The following is an 18,375-nucleotide window of genomic DNA, read 5'->3' as shown; positions in this document are numbered from 1 at the left end:
CCTTTGATGATCTTCATCAGATGACATTCATAGGACTTCATGTTACACAATAAATGTATGTTTTGTTCGATAAAGTTCCTATTTATATTTTAAAAAATCTGAGTTTACATTGGCAAGTTATGTTCAGTAGTTCCAAAACATCCGGTGATTTTGCAGAGAGCCACATCAATTTACAGAAATACTCATTATAAATGTTGATGAACACACAAGTGTTATACATGGAACTTTAGATACACTTCTCCTTAATGCAACCACTGTGTCAGGTTTCAAAAAATCTTTATGGAAAAAGCAAACCATGCAATAATCTGAGTACGGAGCTCAGAGTCGAAACAACCCAAACAGATATCCGCCATATTGTGCAGTCAACAGAAGTCAGAAATAACATTATAAATATTCACTTACCTTTGATGATCTTCATCAGAATGCACTCCCAGGAATCCCAGTTCCACAATAAATGTTTTTTTGTTCGATAATGTCCATAATTTATGTCCAAATAGCTTCTTTAGTTAGCGCGTTTGGTAAACAAATCAAAACTCACGAAGCACATTCACTAGTTGCAGGCGAAATGTAATTTTTTTTTTACAGTCCGTATAAACATGTCAAACGATGTATAGAATCAATCTTTAGGATGTTTTTAATATAAATCTTTAATAATCTCCAGCCGGAGAATTCCTTTGTCTGTAGAAAAGCAATGGAACGCGAGGTCGCTCACGTGAACGAGCTTCTGACTCATTCCCCTCTCATTTGCCCCCACTTCACAGTAGAAGCCTCAAACAAGATTCTAGAGACTGTTGACATCTACTGAAAGCCGTAAGAAATGCAACATGACCAATATCCTACTGTATCTTCAATAGGGAATGAGTTGAAAAACGACCAACCTCAGATTTCCCACTTCCTGGTTGGATTTTTTCTCAGGTTTTTGCCTACCATATGAGTTCTGTTATACTCACAGACATCATTCAAACAGTTTTAGAAACTTCAGTGTGTTTTCTATCCAAATATACTAATCATATGCATATATTAGAAACTGGGACTGAGTAGCAGGCAGTTTACTCTGGGCACCTTATTCATCCAAGCTACTCAATACTGCCCACAGCCATATTAATCAGGTGTTTCTGGATGTGTGCATTTAATATTTTTTCAGTTAAAATGTCTAATCATGCCCCAGCAGTCCTGGGTATTAGCTGTCCCCCTGTCCTTCGTCTTTTCAGGCCATTGGGGGTGTGGAGGCTGGCTAAGCCCTGGTTAAGCACCTGCTTGCCCTATGGCGCTGGGCTGGGTTTGTATTAAGCCCAGTGTCATCGGATGGACCATACCGTGAGTGTGTGAAGCATAACACCCACTGTCTGAGTGGGAATTGTGGAATTCCCTTTTGCCTCTGTTAGCAATGTGTCCCGACGCTGGCAGAGTGGAACGGAATGGAACAGGGGGGCTGACCAGTGTCATTGTTTCAGAAATACACAGACAGCCATGGGAATGGGAATGGGAGAGAGAGAGAGAGAGAGAGAGAGAGAGAGAGAGAGAGAGAGAGAGAGATGGCGTGTGTATGAGTGATTGAGTGTCCAACATGCATCCTGCCACTGAGGTGCATTTTTGGACAGACTGTACACCTCTGGACGACTACTGTTTCAGACTGATAGCAGCACTGCAGACCCTCATCATCAGACAGACACAGGGAGAGGACACTGATCCAATCTTGGCAGTAAGTCTCTCCTGTTTTTCTGTGTTTATGAGCTGTGAAGTGTTTCTGTGTCATGTGTTTCTCAATTCCCAGCGATGTTTGTGTTTGTTTGTACCTCATGAATTATTTGGTGAGCATGTTCCTACACTCACCGTGTGGGAGCAGGGGCACCTTTAAAGAGTAATACAATCAATAGAGACCAGGTAGTGCACAGTGGTAATATTTTGAACACACTCGCTGTACTAAAACAGATATCAATTCTGATATTAAAATTGTAACAATAAAAATTTGCCTGAGTTAGTATAATATGGGCTATGAGCCTAAAATGTTCTCCTGAATTGAAATGACATCTTCCCTCCTTACTTTCTTTCAGAAAATGAGCTTGGCTCGGATCCATGATAAACACAAGCTAAAGAAATACTGGGAGGAGAAAATCGAAAGTCACAGCGATATAATGGGGAGTGAGGAATCCAGAATGAAGAGCAGTGCTTTATCAAAGTAAGTATCTCTGTCAATAGCCACATTGCCTTATCAACTATAGACCATCACTGTTATGAAGAATAGTGCAGTGGGAAAGTAGATTTCCAAACCTCAGGAAAAGGAAAATGCATTTTCTTGTCTTAATAAAGTCTACTTTATAGACAGTAATTACCATTGGAATTCTGTCTCCATGCACAACCATAAGCTACTTACACTAGGGCTCATTGAGTAATTGGCTTTGGTCCCCCCCCCCCCCCCCCAAATGTTCAGCATTCATCTCCAGAGGAAAAATAAAATGTTTCTGTCTTTTCCACAGTGTTTCTTTACTGCAACACAGCCTGTTGGTTTGGTCGCCTATAACTCAATTCTGCACAGGACAGTAACTAGTCTAATATCGGAACCAATCTCCTCACTATGAGCATCTGTTCTTGAGATGCTGCTCAGAACTTAACCGACAGTAACCAAGACAACACGCCTTGCGCCCTTGAAGCATAACTGACATGCAAATGAGTTCTAATCGATTGCAGGCTGAGGCGGGTAGACTACAGAGCCTAGCTACAGACTGGCAGGCAAACAGGCAGGGAGACAAGCGGGAAGATGTGCAGGCAGCCAGGTAGGCAGGCAGGCAGAGAGACAGGCCGTCGGGCAGTATGCTGTGCTCTGCTGCTGCAGTCAGGTCAGTAGGGATTAAGAACGTATTGTTACAAATGCACCCTAATCCTTCCTCTTTGGTCCTGTGACTAATCGATGTGAGCAGAATGTGTTTCCTTTGGAACAGATGGGAGGGGCCCTCTAAAGCAGCCCGAACCCTCCACCGCCTGTAATGAATGTATAGATTGTTCACACACAGAACGACACAATGGGCCTTGAGGCTGATCCTCCCTGTATTAATATGTGTATCTGTGTGATCCACAAATCCCCTTCGTTACACAATGAAATAACTGACTGCAAAGGTAATTGCTGCCAGGGAGGGGTGGATGGAGGGAGGGAGAGAGGGATGAGTGAAAGAAAGGTAGAGAGGTTAAGAAATACTGTCTCATTACTCCACAACCAGCATTAGGCCTAATGCTGAGTCACTGGTGAATTGTGTTCAGACCTGGGTTCATCTACTATCTCTCAAATACTTTGAGCATTTGCTATAGCCTACCTGGAGAGTCAGGTGTGCCAAGTTTGTCGTTTTGGGACCGGTCTATAGACCCATTTCCCAGCCACGCCATGAGAAGTTGCACGCACAGTTTATCATCAGAAACCTCTTTATTTACCTAGCAGTGGATAGGATAACATGCAACTTCAAATGCAGCTTGTGCGATAACAAACGCGCAATCAGATGGTTATCGTCTACAACATCGCAGATCGCCACTAGCAAGGCAGAGAGGCGAGGTACAATATCTCAAACAGAGTTCAATAAAGCCAGAAGGTTATTGTACTTGTTGAACATAGTTATAGCCAACAATCTGGTTTGTTCTCTTGATCATCACTCACTCCCTGTGAGGGTCCATTGTCAAGGTCCCAACATTAGCGTCCTGCTACAGAGCTTTTAGATGTTGGGATGAGCATGACATTTGACGGTAAACAGAAAATGGCTCTATAGGTGGTCCATGAAGTACTTGAGATGATTTCAAATAGTATTTGAACCCCGTCAGATCACTAGAGATATGATCAGCATTGTTTTTGACGGGTGCTTGTGAAATGTGGAGTCCGTGTCATGTAGGCAGCCGGGAGGCTGGTTGATGTTGATGGACACGTTGTAGGTTTGAATAGGATCATGTGTCAGAGTAGCATCTTGTTTATGTGAGTGACAGGGAGGGCAGTGGAGGTGACACGGTGTTAATTAGCAAATCAATGCATTAGTTATTGAAGTCATCTTCGTGTTAAAGGACCACTTGCGGCAGGACATTAAAAAGGCAGAGGAAAAACACATTTTACTCCAAAAGAGAGGTGTAAACATTAGCCATGATGATAAGTATATGCACTTCATAGAGCCATGATAGGTTTCGGTGTTGTATTCTACAGACATGTTTATGCTATCATTGCAAGTCACCCATGTATCACACTGTCAATTATTTTATCAGATTGATTCTCCATGAATTAAAAATGGTCATGTTCATCACCCTTCCAACAGGCTGCGGGAAGAGTGGCTCAGGAGGCTGAAGCTTCGGAACCAGCAGCTGGAGCTTTTCGAAGAGAAACACATCAGGAGGGCCAAGATGTCCCAACAGGCCTTCAAGATACCCAGTCAATGACTACTCGAATCTACATTCTAGAATCTACATCATTCTAAGCCATCTGACTGAGGTCATGACACGTAGATTAGCCTGGCTGCTATCTCTTGTTCAGATACTACATTCCACTCATTGCAACTCCTGTCATTTGCCAAAGACAATCTTTGGCAAATGACGGGAGTGACAAGGAGTGGATTATTAGCTTAAAAAAAGACTGGTACTCAGACTAATGATGTAGGGTTAACTAGGACTAGCTTCTCCATTTCAGATGATGACATTACGACTATAGATTGAGGGGAAATACTGTAACTGAAGTGAAGTTTACTTCTTGCGAGGGAGACGGTATGGCAGAAAGTCAAATGGATGGGATGTCGCCGAATGATTAGTTGCAGAGCCATGCTGTACAGACTTTGTCATTAACACTCATGTCGTAGTTTTGAGGCGACCATCTGTTGTGCAGTTAAATAAGTGCAGGGGAGTATGTGAAGACTTGACTGTACATCAGAGTGACAGTCGTGGTGACAGGTTGGGTAATTATTTGATTTTTGTGTCGGAGAAATATACAACGTGATCGGGAGGAAACATGATGAAGATTGACAGAATATGGTATGTTTTCTTTTTCAAGAAAGAAAAGTATGGAAAGTTCAGAGAAACCATAGAAATGTGTTAATGTCCCAATTTCCGGGCTTAAATATAGATAGAATTTCATAATGTTTAACATAATTTATCTGCAACATTAAAAGAAGAACACGAAGATGTGTTCCGGCCAGGTTACACTGCAGGCGTAGTTCCTTTATCTGAGGGGAGAAGTTGGTCTTTCAGTCATCAGTTTAACAAAACATTAGCATTGTGCTTTGAATTGACACATCGCCATGATCCTACATCCTACAGCATCACCATGAACCTACATCCTACAGCATCACCATGAGCCTACATCCTACAGCATCACCATGAACCTATATCCTACAGCATCACCATGAACCTACATCCTACAGCATCACCATGATCATACATCTTACAGCATCACCATGATCCTGCGTCCGATTGCATCACCATGATCATACATCCTACAGCATCACCATGATCCTGCGTCCGATAGCATCACCATGATCCTACATCCTACAGCATCACCATGAACCTACATCCTACAGCATCACCATGATCCTACGTACGATAGCATCACGATGATCCTACATCCTACAGCATCACCATGATCATACATCCTACAGCATCACCATGATCCTGCGTCCGATAGCATCACCATGATCCTACATCCTACAGCATCACCATGAACCTACATCCTACAGCATCACCATGAACCTACATCCTACAGCATCACCATGAACCTATATCCTACAGCATCACCATGAACCTACATCCTACAGCATCACCATGAACCTATATCCTACAGCATCACCATGAACCTACATCCTACAGCATCACCATGATCATACATCTTACAGCATCACCATGATCCTGCGTCCGATTGCATCACCATGATCATACATCCTACAGCATCACCATGATCCTACGTCCGATAGCATCACCATGATCCTACATCCTACAGCATCACCATGATCATACATCCTACAGCATCACCATGATCCTGCGTCTGATAGCATCACCATGATCCTACATCCTACAGCATCACCATGATCCTACGTCCGACAGCATCACCATGTTCCTACATCCTACAGCATCACCATGATCATACATCCTACAGCATCACCATGATCCTGCGTCCGATAGCATCACCATGATCCTACGTCCGACAGCATCACCATGTTCCTACATCCTACAGCATCACCATGATCCTACATCATCACCATGAACCTACATCCTACAGCATCACCATGATCCTGCGTCCGATAGCATCACCATGATCCTACATCCTACAGCATCACCATGATCCTACGTCCGATAGCATCACCATGATCCTACATCCTACAGCATCACCATGATCATACATCCTACAGCATCACCATGATCCTGCGTCTGATAGCATCACCATGATCCTACATCCTACAGCATCACCATGATCCTACGTCCGACAGCATCACCATGTTCCTACATCCTACAGCATCACCATGATCATACATCCTACAGCATCACCATGATCCTGCGTCCGATAGCATCACCATGATCCTACGTCCGACAGCATCACCATGTTCCTACATCCTACAGCATCACCATGATCCTACATCATCACCATGAACCTACATCCTACAGCATCACCATGATCCTGCGTCCGATAGCATCACCATGATCCTACATCCTACAACATCACCATGATCCTGCGTCCGATAGCATCACCATGATCCTACATCCTACAGCATCACCATGATCCTGCGTCCGATAGCATCACCATGATCCTACATCCTACAGCATCACCATGAACCTACATCCTACAGCATCACCATGATCCTACGTCCGATAGCATCACCATGATCCTACATCCTACAGCATCACCATGAACCAACATCCTACAGCATCACCATGATCCTACGTCCGACAGCATCACCATGTTCCTACATCCTACAGCATCACCATGATCCTACATCCCTCAGCATCACCATGACCCTACTGGTCATCTACAGTGCCTAGAGAAAGCATTAATACCCCTTGACTTATTCTACGTTCTGTTGTGTTACAGCCAGAATTCAAAATTGATTAAATTAATTTATCTCTCTCTCTCTCTCTCACCCATCTACACACAATTACCCCATATTGACAAAGTAAATGCGTGTTTTTATACATTTTAGCTCATTTATTGATAATGAAATACAGAAGTACTGTATCTCCTTTACATAAGTGTTCACACCCCTGAGTCAAAACTTTGTAGAAGCACCTTTGGCAGCGATTACAGCTGTGAGTCTTTCTGGGTAAGTCTACAAGATTTTTCCACACCTGGATTGTGCCCGTTATTCTTCTCAGAATTCATGTTTTGCAATATGTTTATTCTGTAAAGGCTTCCTTTTTCCCCACTGTCATGCAGGTTAGTATTGTGGAGTAGCAACAATGTTGTTGATCCTTCCTCAGTTTTCTCCTATCACAGCCATTAAACTTTTAAAGTCGCCATTGGCCACATGGTGAAATCCCTGAGCGATTTCCTTCCTCTCCGGTAACTGAGTTAGGAAGGACACCTGTAACTTTGTAGTGACTGGATGTATTGATACACCATTCGAAGTGTAATTAATAACTTCACCATAATTCCACTTTGCCATTATGTGTTATTGTGTGTAGGCCAGTGACAAACAACATCAAGTTAATCCATTTTGAATTCAGGCTGTAACACAACAACATGTGGAAGAAATCAAGATGTGTGAATACTTTCTGAAGGCACTGTAAGTGCAACAGAGATACGAGTTTTAGGACACGACAGCTTAAAACTCAAAGCAATGCAGGCAACATTCCAATCGGGCATGGACTGAACGTCCAACCGTCGTTTGTTTGGCTCAATGTCTAATTTCTTAACTACTGTTCATTCATTAATCATGCACATTCAGTGCCTCAACAAGTCAGAAAACACCAACATGTGTTTCTTCATCTACATATTGGGTATCTTTGAGACAGGAGTTATTTATTCTCTTCTTTCCGACTCAGACCTGAGCCTCAGATGAGTTTGTGAACCGTGACCGCTGCGGCTGTCCTTTAGAGTACACAGGGGAACACGTTTTCAAATATTTTCCTAAGAGATACCCTGACCCTCTTCCTTAAGTCCTGACCCATAAAGACATACGGAAAGAGGGTTGCTGTAAGCCAAAGGAGATGGCCAGGGGGTCCAGGGCCTGGGCCATGACTTACGAGGCCTCCCCTCCATACTGCATCACCAGCCCTATGATGTGATACGGCAGACAGCACATAAAGAACACAGCCACAACACCCAATATGATCAAGATGGCCCTCTGGGATTTGAGCAGGTAGCAGACAGTGATGACCAACAAGGGGATGAGGAAGCCTGGTGACGTGGGTGGCTTTGATAGCTGTGATGGCCGGATGGTTGCCCTCAGTTTTGTCTAGTAGGTGGTGATGGGTGCACAGTGACGTGTTCCTATAATCAAGGAGTACTATTCCTCTGTAGATCGTAGAGGGAGGCTGAGGAGCAGGGCCAGGACCCAGGCCAGACCACACAGCAGCCAGGCCAGGGTGAGGCTCCGGTGGTTCTGGGTCCAGAAAGGCAGGATGACCAGGGCAAAGTGGTCCAAACTGATAAGGACCAGAGTGAAGACACCTTGCACATAGCCTCTCCAGTGGTGGTTCAGTATGATTTCAGTAATAGAGAAAGGGATGGAGGGATGGAGACACAGCAGAGCAGGTCAGCCACATCCAGGATAACAAACCAGATGGTGTTGACTGTTCTCTTCATCTTGACTCTAGCTATCCAAATGACAAAGTTGTTGCCTGGGATACCGAGGACACAGGTAATGCTGTATAGGACCATAGACACCACCCGTATGGATGGATGCCCTTGTTCTGAGAAATACCTTTAATTGAATTGGTCATAATACAAGTCAAACTCCCCCTACTCTTCTGTGAAAGTCCCATTGGAATCCCCATACTCTTCTGTGAAAGTCCCATTGTTAATCCCCATACTCTTCTGTGCAAGTCCCATTGTTAATCCCCATATTCCTCTGAGAAATTACCATAATCCTCTGAGAAATGCATGTTGTCACTAGTTGTTTGATACAGAATGTCAGTCATATTCTGACTAAATGCATACAATACCAGCCAAAAGTTTGGACACACCTACTCATTTAAGAGTTTTTCTTAATTTTTCACTATTTTCTACATTGTAGAATAATAGTTTAGACATCAAAACTATGAAATAACACATATGGAATCATGTAATAAGCAAAAAGTGTTAAACAAATCAAAATATATATTAGATTCTTCAAAGTAACTGGTGCGCGATGAGACAAGGATTTCCCTACCGGCCAAACCCTCCCTAACCCGGACGATGCTAGGCCAATTGTGCATCGCCCCACGGACCTCCCGGTTGCGACAGAGCCTGGGTGCGAGTCTTTGGTGGCGCAGCTGGCGCTGCAGGAGAGCACCCTTAACCACTGCGCCACCCGGGAGGCCAATACATTCATTTTCTAATTTCACACAAAAAATTGGGTGATTTCACTAACAATCATTCATGACTCGACAGACTCGACAGCCTTGGTTTCTCAAATGATTGTCTCGCCTGGTTCACCAACTACTTCTCTGATAGAGTTCAGTGTGTCAAATCAGAGGGTCTGTTGTCCAGGCCTCTGGCAGTCTCTATGGGGGTGCCACAGGGTTCAATTCTTGGACCGACTCTCTTCTCTGTATACATCAATGATGTCGCTCTTGCTGCTGGTGAGTCTCTGATCCACCTCTACGCAGACGACACCATTCTGTATACTTCTGGCCCTTCTTTGGACACTGTGTTAACAACTCTCCAGGCGAGCTTCAATGCCATACAACTCTCTTTCCGTGGTCTCCAATTGCTCTTAAATGCAAGTAAAACTAAATGCATGCTCTTCAACCGATCGCTGCCTGCATTTGCCCGCCTGTCCAACATCACTACTTTGGACGGCTCTGACTTAGAATATGTGGATAACTACAAATACCTAGGTGTCTGGTTAGACTGTAAACTCTCCTTCCAGACTCACATCAAACATCTCCAATCCAAAGTTCAATCTAGAATTGGCTTCCTATTTCGCAACAAAGCACCCTTCACTCATGCTGCCAAACATACCCTTGTAAAACTGACCATCCTACCAATCCTCGACTTCGGCGATGTAATTTACAAAATAGCCTCCAATATCCTACTCAATAAATTGGATGCAGTCTATCACAGTTTTGTCACCAAAGCCCCATATACTACCCACCACTGCGACCTGTATGCTCTCGTTGGCTGGCCCTCGCTTCATACTCGTCGCCAAACCCACTTGCTCCAGGTCATCTACAAGACCCTGCTAGGTAAAGGCCCCCTTTATCTCAGCTCGCTGGTCACCATAGCAGCACCCACCTCACGCACGCGCTCCAGCAGGTATATCTCTCTGTTCACCCCCCAAAACCAATTATTCCTTTGGCCTCTCCTTCCAGTTCTCTGCTGCCAATGACTGGAACAAACTACAAAAATCTCTGAAACTAGAAACACTTATCTCCCTCACTAGCTTTAAGCACCAGCTGTCAGAGCAGCTCACAGATTACTGCACCTGTACATAGCCCATAATTTAGCCCAAACAACTACCTCTTTCCATACTGTATTTATTTTGCTCCTTTGCACCCCATTATTTCTATCTCTACTTTGCACATTCTTCCACTGCAAATGAACCATTCCAGTGTTTTACTTGCTATATTGTATTTACTTCGCCACCATGGCCTTTTTTTGCCTTTACCTCCCTTATCTCACCTCATTTGCTCACATTGTATATAGACTTATTTTTCTACTGTATTATTGACAGTATGTTTGTTTTACTCCATGTGTAACTCTGTGTTGTTGTATGTGTCAAACTGCTTTGCTTTATCTTGGCCAGGTCGCAATTGTAAATGAGAACTTGTTCTCAACTTGCCTACCTGGTTAAATAAAGGTTAAAAAAAAAAGATTGATGTCCACAGTCATACTGTCTATATACCATGTGAGACTAAATTAACTGAATTATAATTAAAACAGTTCAATCTACAATACATTCAGAATGTTGTTTGATAGTTTGTATAATAGAAAATGGAGCACACATTCCTTGTCACAATACAATAGAATTTAGCAGAACCTGTGTCTTATAAGGCCTTCACATTTTATATGCAAAACAACTGTCTTAAAATATTACCACAATATCGCAGTATTTTTCACTCAAGTCAAAAACTTAACAGGTGCAACGCAAGAATTCACCAAAAATGATACTGAAAACTTACATTATCGTTGAGCTCACCATCTAAACGTTAACACGTTATTTTAAAAATGTTTTTTTTTTAAATCCCCCCAAATCTAATCACATATATTAGAGAAAACTCTGCACAAACACTGCATAGGTGTAGGTCTATGGTTTTGACTGAACAAAACATTGCATCTCATATAATTTACATTATACACTAAACAAAAATATAAATGCAACATGTAAAAGGTTGGTCCCATATTTCATGAGCTGAAATAAAAGATTCCAGAAATGTTCCACACAAACAAAAACCTTATTTCTCTTCAATTTTGTTCACATCCCTGTTCGTAAGCATTTCTCCTTTGCCAAGATAATCCATCCACCCGACAGGTGTGGCATATCAAGAAGCTGACCAAACAGCAAGATCATTACACAGGTACACCTTGTGCTGGGGGCAATAAAAGGCCACTATAAAATGTGCAGTTTTGTCACAAAACACAATGTCACAGATGTCTCAAGTTAAGGGAGCATGCAATTGGCATGCTGACTGTAGGAATGTCCACCAGAGCTGTTTCCAGAGAATGTAATGTTCATTTCTCTTTACCATAAGCCGACTCTCCATAGTCGCCTTAGAGAATTTGGCAGTACATCCAACCGGCCTCAAATCTGCAGTCCACATGTATGGCGTCATGTGGGCAAGTGTTGTGAATAGAGTGCCTCATGATGGCAGTGGGGTTATGGTATGGACAGGCATAAGCTACGGACAACGAACACAATTGCATTTTATTGATGGTAATTTGAACTCACAAAAATACAGTGACGGGATAAAGGCCCATTGTGAGGCCTATTTTTTTAATGACCAACAGATGCATACCTGTATTCCCAGTCATGTGAAATCCATAGATTAGCACTTAATTTATTTCAATTGACTGATTTCCTCATATGAACTGGAACTCATTAAATGCAATGACATTTTTGCAAGTTGTGTTTATATTTTTTGAAACCTGCCTAAATAAATTGAAACAAATGAAAACATTTGACTTGCTTTGTATGTGTGACCTCAAGTAATTTATTTTATATAGACGCATATGAGGAAGGAAATATCTGTAAAAAAATATATATATGCAAATAAGGGATGGGTAAAAGTAAAGGTAATACAATTTATTCTTACTGTCAGAACAAAGAGGAAGCAATCATTGTCTATTTGACTTTTATTTCCCTTCAAGCAATTGAAACAGAATACTTTGATGTATACATAATTCACAAAATATAAATGTTTACATTTGACTGTTGGCATAATCACATACGGCATATCCCATAGCATCGTACATATGGGCCAATGCCAAATAATTACATCACATAAATTAGCATTTTCTCACTCTTTCTGTTTGACACTTGCCAGTTCCTTGGGACAGACTTCCTTCCTTGGTTGGTTAGTTTCTTACAGTAAACTGAACAGTAATATGGGGACCTTTGTGTGACTGGGCAGGGCCTCTACTTCCTCTTCTTCTTGCTTTTCTTGCTGCCCTCCCCTTGCTGGGAGCCGGAGTCTGCCCCTGCACCCTTCTGGGTCCTGGTCTTCAGTTTGGGGATCATCTCAGCACAGTAGATCATCACATCTTTACCTTTAGGGACAATCAGAAGGAAAGCAAAGCATTCATATTTGTTTGAATGGTCACACACACAACTGTGTGTTGTGAGACCATTTGATGGTGAAAACAGACTGCATTTCTTCCAGTTTGGCTAATTTGAGCCATAGGGTGTTGCTCCTCTCCTTCACAAACACTCACGTGATGCAAACTTGTCTGAGCAGAGAGTTCCATCCTCCTGCTTCAACTGAACACGTACTCTTCCTCTGAACGTCACGTCTCTGTTCCACTCTCTAGAGTACATCTTGTTCTGTGGTTGGTCAATTGAACAACAATTAGAGACTTATAATCAGGCAATACCCCTAACCTATGGTGACGTGGTTGACGATGGAAAATGGCTGTCGTGGAATTACTTAGGTGGGAGCTACACAATGGTAATGAATGGGGCATTCCCCTCCGATGTAAAGCATTTTGAGTGCCTGTAAAGCACCATATGTAGCTATGCAACTCATTATTGATGTAATTACCTCCACAAGAACATTTGCCCCTGCTGCTGTCAACACATCACGGATTTCAGCACATGTAGGATTCTCCACTGCCTGGTTGAGTACAGAGGAAAACCAAGATGTCAGCCATATCCCTCAACACACTCTTGAGGACATAGGCTATAATGAATCAGTATTAAGTGGTGTATACGTGTGGTAAAGGTAGACCATAGTGGTTTGTATGCGTGTCCATTTACCAACATAGATCGGCAATAAGTCGACCACCATTTATTGAACCAAATAAATTAGAAGAATGCTGCAGATTTGGTTTACCTTTTCAGCAGGTATCCGTCTCCCCTCTGCTAGGGTCTTCTTACTATTTACATAGGAAGGGTATATGCAGATAAACCTGCAAAAGAAATCAGAAAGAACATGTTAGCTAACTAGCTATTCATAACTTGGATGTCTAGAACATGTTAGCTAGCAAACACTGCTGCCGTCTCAACTGCAACCGACAATACAATGATACTATTACAAGTTAAAACGTATTTTAATTTGAAACGAAGAAAATAGCTAGCCAACTGACTTCAAAGTTGCCTAAGTTACCGATTTTCGTAGACACGCTGGCTACTTTTAGCTAACACATATGGCTGTCTTCGCTTGTTTTTATGTTCACAGGTAGGACTTCAACTCAATAACTTGTCATGGGAAAACAAGAGATATGAATCTAATATCACCCACCTGTCCTTTTCAGCTGGATTATCACTTAGTGGAGACATTTTCTCAGAACACACTAGCACAGAGTTCGCGTTAGCTTCCTAGCTGGGACCTGTATAAAGCTAGCCACAATAGTGCAATGTGCGGTCGCCTTCAAAATAAAAGGTCCTAATTGAAAGCGATTCAAACGGATACAAATAGTGGAATCATGCCATATTTGGACTAGATAATGATAAATACGACCGGAATGTTGTTATATTAATTCAACAAAAGACAATACTTTGTTAATTTGACACAAAAAAAGTTGAAATCGCTCTGTGGATGTATTACACTTCAGAATTGCATTGGGGCATAGTCCACAGGAGGATGGTGGCACCTTAATTGGGGAAAATGGCTCATAATAATAGCCAGAACTGAGTTAATGGAATGGCATCAAACGAATGGAAACCATGTGGTTGATACCGTTCAACTTATTCCACTCCAGCCATTACCATGAGACCATTCTCCCCAATTAAGGTGCCATCATCCTCCTGTGGACTATGCCCCAATGCAATTCTAGTGTAATACATCCACAGTGTGATTTCAACATATTTCTACTTTTTTTGTGTCGAATTAACAAAGTATTGTCTTTTGTTGAATTTAAATAACAACGTATAGCAAACTCCAACTGGAGTAGTATCTAACAATTCACAACAGTACACACAAATCTAAAAGTAAAAGAATGGAATTAAGAAATATATAAATATTAGGATGAGCAACGTCAGAGTGACATTGACTAAAATACAGTAGAATAGAATACAGTATATACATATGAGATGAGTAAAGCAGTATGTAAACATTATTAAAGTGGCCAGTGATTCCATGTCTATGTATATAGGGCAGCAGCCTCTGAGGTGCAGGGGTGAGTAACCGGTTGGTAGCCGGCTAGTGATGGCTATTTGACAGTCTGATGGCCTTGCAATAGAAGCTGTTTCTCAATCTCTCGGTCCCAGCTTTGATGCACCTGTACTGGCCTCGCCTTCTGGATGATAGTGTGGTGAACAGGCCGTGGCTCCATTGGTTGTTGTCCTTGGTGATCTTTTTGGCCTTCCTGTAACATTGGGTGCTGTAGGTGTCCTGGAAGGCAGGCAGTGTGCCCCCGGCGATGCCTTGGGCAGACCGCACCACCCTCTGGAGAGCCCTGCGGTTGAGGGCGGTGCAGTTGCTGCACCAGGTGGTGATACAGCCCGACAGGATGCTCTCAATTGTGCATCTGTAAAAGTTTGTGAGGGTCTTAGGGGCCAAGACGAATTTACTCAGCCTTCTGAGGTTGAAGAGACGCTGTTGCGACTTCACAACACTGTCTATGTGGGTGGACCATTTCAGATTGTCAGTGATGTGTGCACTGAGGAACTTGAAGCTTTCCACCTTCTCCACTGTGGTCCCGTCAATTTGGATAGGGGGGTGCTCCCTCTTCTGTTTCCTGAAGTCCATAATCAGCTCCTTCATTTTGTTGACATTGAGGGAGATTCAATTCCTGGCAACACTGCCAGGGCCCTCATCTCCTCCCTGTAGGCTGTCTCATCATTGTTGGTAATCAGGCCTACTACTGCAAACTTGATGTTGGAGTTGGAGGCATGCGTGGCCCATTTCATGGTTACAACATCCATAGGTTAGGCTGCACAGTGCAATACACACAATAGATTGACTGGAAAGGTGAATTCCCACAGTCAAAGTCCTGCAATAAGAGCTAAGACGCTATAATGTGTGTACTCTACACAGTTGTGTTCTGTGAGTGTCACTGAGTAAGTAAGTTGATGCCTAATTTCATTGGTGCAACATCCATAGGTCATGCTGCCCTCCATGCAATTCTAAAGTGTAATACATCCACAGTGTGATTTCAGATATTTATTTGTTGTTGTTTCAAATTAACTCATTATTGTCTTTTGTTTAATTTATATAACAACATTCTGACCTTGTTTATGATTATCTAGTCCAAAAAGGGCCTAATTCCACAATTTGGGGAGGCAGGTAGCCTAGTGGTTAAAGCGTTGGACTAGTAACCGAAAGGTTGCAAGATTGAATCCCTGAGTAAAAATCTGTGTCGTTCTGCCACTGAACAAGGCAGTTAACCCACTGTTCCTGGGCCATCATTGAAAATAATAATTGGTTCTTATCTGACTTGCCTAGTAAAATAAATAAAACATTTCAATCTGTTTGGGGGACTTTTATTTTGAAGGTGATGCGTAAAATCCACTATCGTGGCTAAACAATGAGTCCCCACATCCGGTTTTCAGCGGGAAATTAAGCTAGGTTGAAGATAACTGCAAAGAAGGTATAGTATGTGATAGCTGTATCAAAGTTACCATGGTCAACACAGCCTCACATTCATAAACCCCGCATTTCTTCCATTTATCTTCTTAAAATCTGATGTTAAACCTTAACCACACGGCTAATATTATGCCTAACCTTAATTTAAGACCAAAAAGCAAATTGTTTTATTTTATCTTTACGATATTTTGACTTTGTGGCTGTGGTAAATAGTGGAAACTCGACAGGAAACTTTTGACAATTTCGCTTTAATAAAAAAAAAAACGTGATCAGATGTGGCATGCCGTTTTTGATGAGAGTTACCTTTATGGAAAGATTATGGATATACCGACAAAAACACGTCTCTCCACCCTAACAATTTGCTGTCAACAACGCGGCATGACTGGCTGTCTAGCTCCAGCCTGTCCTTTCTTTGGATTGGTGTATACATCTCATTATGAGGTGACGTCAACCGCTGGTATTCAATGGGATGCTTCGTTACTAGACTCAACATGATTATGCAGACGACTACTGTATAAAGTGTTTTTTTGCAAAGTTACCTGGATGTCACTTGTCCTACTTATATCAGTATACTCAACTTAAGCATTACGAAACGTCTATTCGATCAAATAAGACATTCATTTTTTTGTTGACCAAATTCGACACTGACCACACAAAAACTGTGAGAAACGAAAAATGCCACCTGCTGGAGGGACACAAATTTTCCTCGGATTTGGAAATCCTCTTCCTCTCTGCTTTAAATCGCTGCAGTACTTCTTACCAACAGCAATCACCTACCTGTATTGTGGAAGGCACTATGTCAACCAATCGTAAGGGTGTTTTTGGTTGACCCACACGAACGCGACTGAATAGAAACAGGAAGCAAGTTTGCCGCGATTCTACAGCTACAAGGGTTACACATGAAAGTGATGAGACTTCTCCCACCAATTAATTGTACATGTTTTCAGTTTGTTAGTGTGTGATATCGGGTATAAAAAAGTTTGACACTTATGATCGGACGAAATGTTTATGTATTGGTGTTATGAATAAATGCCTATAGTTATATCCCCTTTGCTTGTATATCAAATCATAGCTGCAATACGAATACTTGTGTTCATAATCATTCACTGGAACAAAGAGATCTTCTGTTAAATCTGACAATTAATCTTGGTTGTACTGTCGTCTCAAATAAAACTGAAGGACATATCAAGAATGTTTCAAGGACAACTTTTTTCCATCTACATAACATTGCAAAAATCTGAAACTTTGTCCAAAAATGATGCATAAAAATGAATCCATGCTTTTGTCACTTCTAGGTTAGACTACTGCAATGCTCTGCTTTCCGACTACCTGGATAAAGCACTAAATAAACTTCAGTTAGTGCTAAACACGACTGCTAAAACCTTGACTAGAACCCCAAAAATGTATCATATTACTCCAGTGCCAGCCTCTCTACACTGGCTTCCTGTTAAGGCAAGGGCAGATTTCAAGGTTTTACCGCTAACCTACTAAGCATTACATGGGCTTGCTTCTACCCATCTTTCCGATTTGGTCCTGCGTACGCTACAGTCACAAGACGCAGGCCTCCTAACTGTCCCTAGAATTTCTAAGGAAACAGCTGGAGGCAGGGCTTTCTCCTATAAAGCTCAATTTTTATGGAATGGTCTTTCTAACCATGTGAGACGCAGACTCGATCTCAACCTTTAAGTTCTCTTTAGTAGGTCCTATGATTGAGTGTAGTCTGGCCCAGGAGTGTGAAGGTGAACGGAAAGGCACTGGAGCAACGAACCGCCCTTGCTGTCTCTGCCTGGCCGGTTCCCCTCTCTCCACTGGGATTCTCTGCCTCTAACCCTATTACAGGGGCTCCTTGGGTTGTGCCGTGGCGGAGATCTTTGTGGGCTATACTCTGCCTTGTCTCAGAATGGTAAGTTGGTGGTTGAAGATATCCCTTTAGTGGTGTGGGGTCTGTGCTTTGGCAGAGTGGGTGGTGTTATATCCTGCCTGTTTGGCCCTGTCCGGGGGTATTGTCGGATGGAGCCACAGTGTCTCCCGACCCCTCCTGTCTCA

The 18,375-nt window shown here is 42.4% G+C and overlaps 2 protein-coding genes and 1 pseudogene across 2 annotated transcripts; 1 reads left to right on the top strand and 2 right to left on the bottom strand.

The window, feature by feature from the left end:
• Positions 1–1,294: 1,294 nt before the first annotated feature.
• Positions 1,295–5,159, top strand: LOC149983290 (uncharacterized). The gene is made up of 3 exons (XM_090236652.1): positions 1,295–1,702; positions 2,055–2,179; positions 4,284–5,159. The coding sequence occupies exons 1-3, from the start codon at positions 1,568–1,570 to the stop codon at positions 4,402–4,404; spliced, it is 381 nt and encodes a 126-aa protein (XP_090092778.1). The 5' UTR covers positions 1,295–1,567; the 3' UTR covers positions 4,405–5,159.
• Positions 5,160–8,034: 2,875 nt separating this feature from the next.
• Positions 8,035–8,995, bottom strand: LOC110522862 (C3a anaphylatoxin chemotactic receptor pseudogene; annotated as a pseudogene).
• Positions 8,996–12,276: 3,281 nt separating this feature from the next.
• On the bottom strand, positions 12,277–14,137 carry srp19 (signal recognition particle 19). Its single transcript, NM_001165194.1, is given in 5 exon segments — positions 12,277–12,853; positions 13,019–13,127; positions 13,345–13,416; positions 13,636–13,711; positions 14,044–14,137. Coding segments are annotated over 5 exon segments (426 nt in total). The 5' UTR covers positions 14,082–14,137; the 3' UTR covers positions 12,277–12,722.
• Positions 14,138–18,375: the final 4,238 nt, after the last annotated feature.

Source organism: Oncorhynchus mykiss, chromosome 5 (assembly GCF_057628025.1).
Source record: "Oncorhynchus mykiss isolate SJ-2025 chromosome 5, ASM5762802v1, whole genome shotgun sequence".
Taxonomy (NCBI): domain Eukaryota; kingdom Metazoa; phylum Chordata; class Actinopteri; order Salmoniformes; family Salmonidae; genus Oncorhynchus; species Oncorhynchus mykiss.
This window is presented reverse-complemented; position numbering and strand designations above follow the sequence as displayed.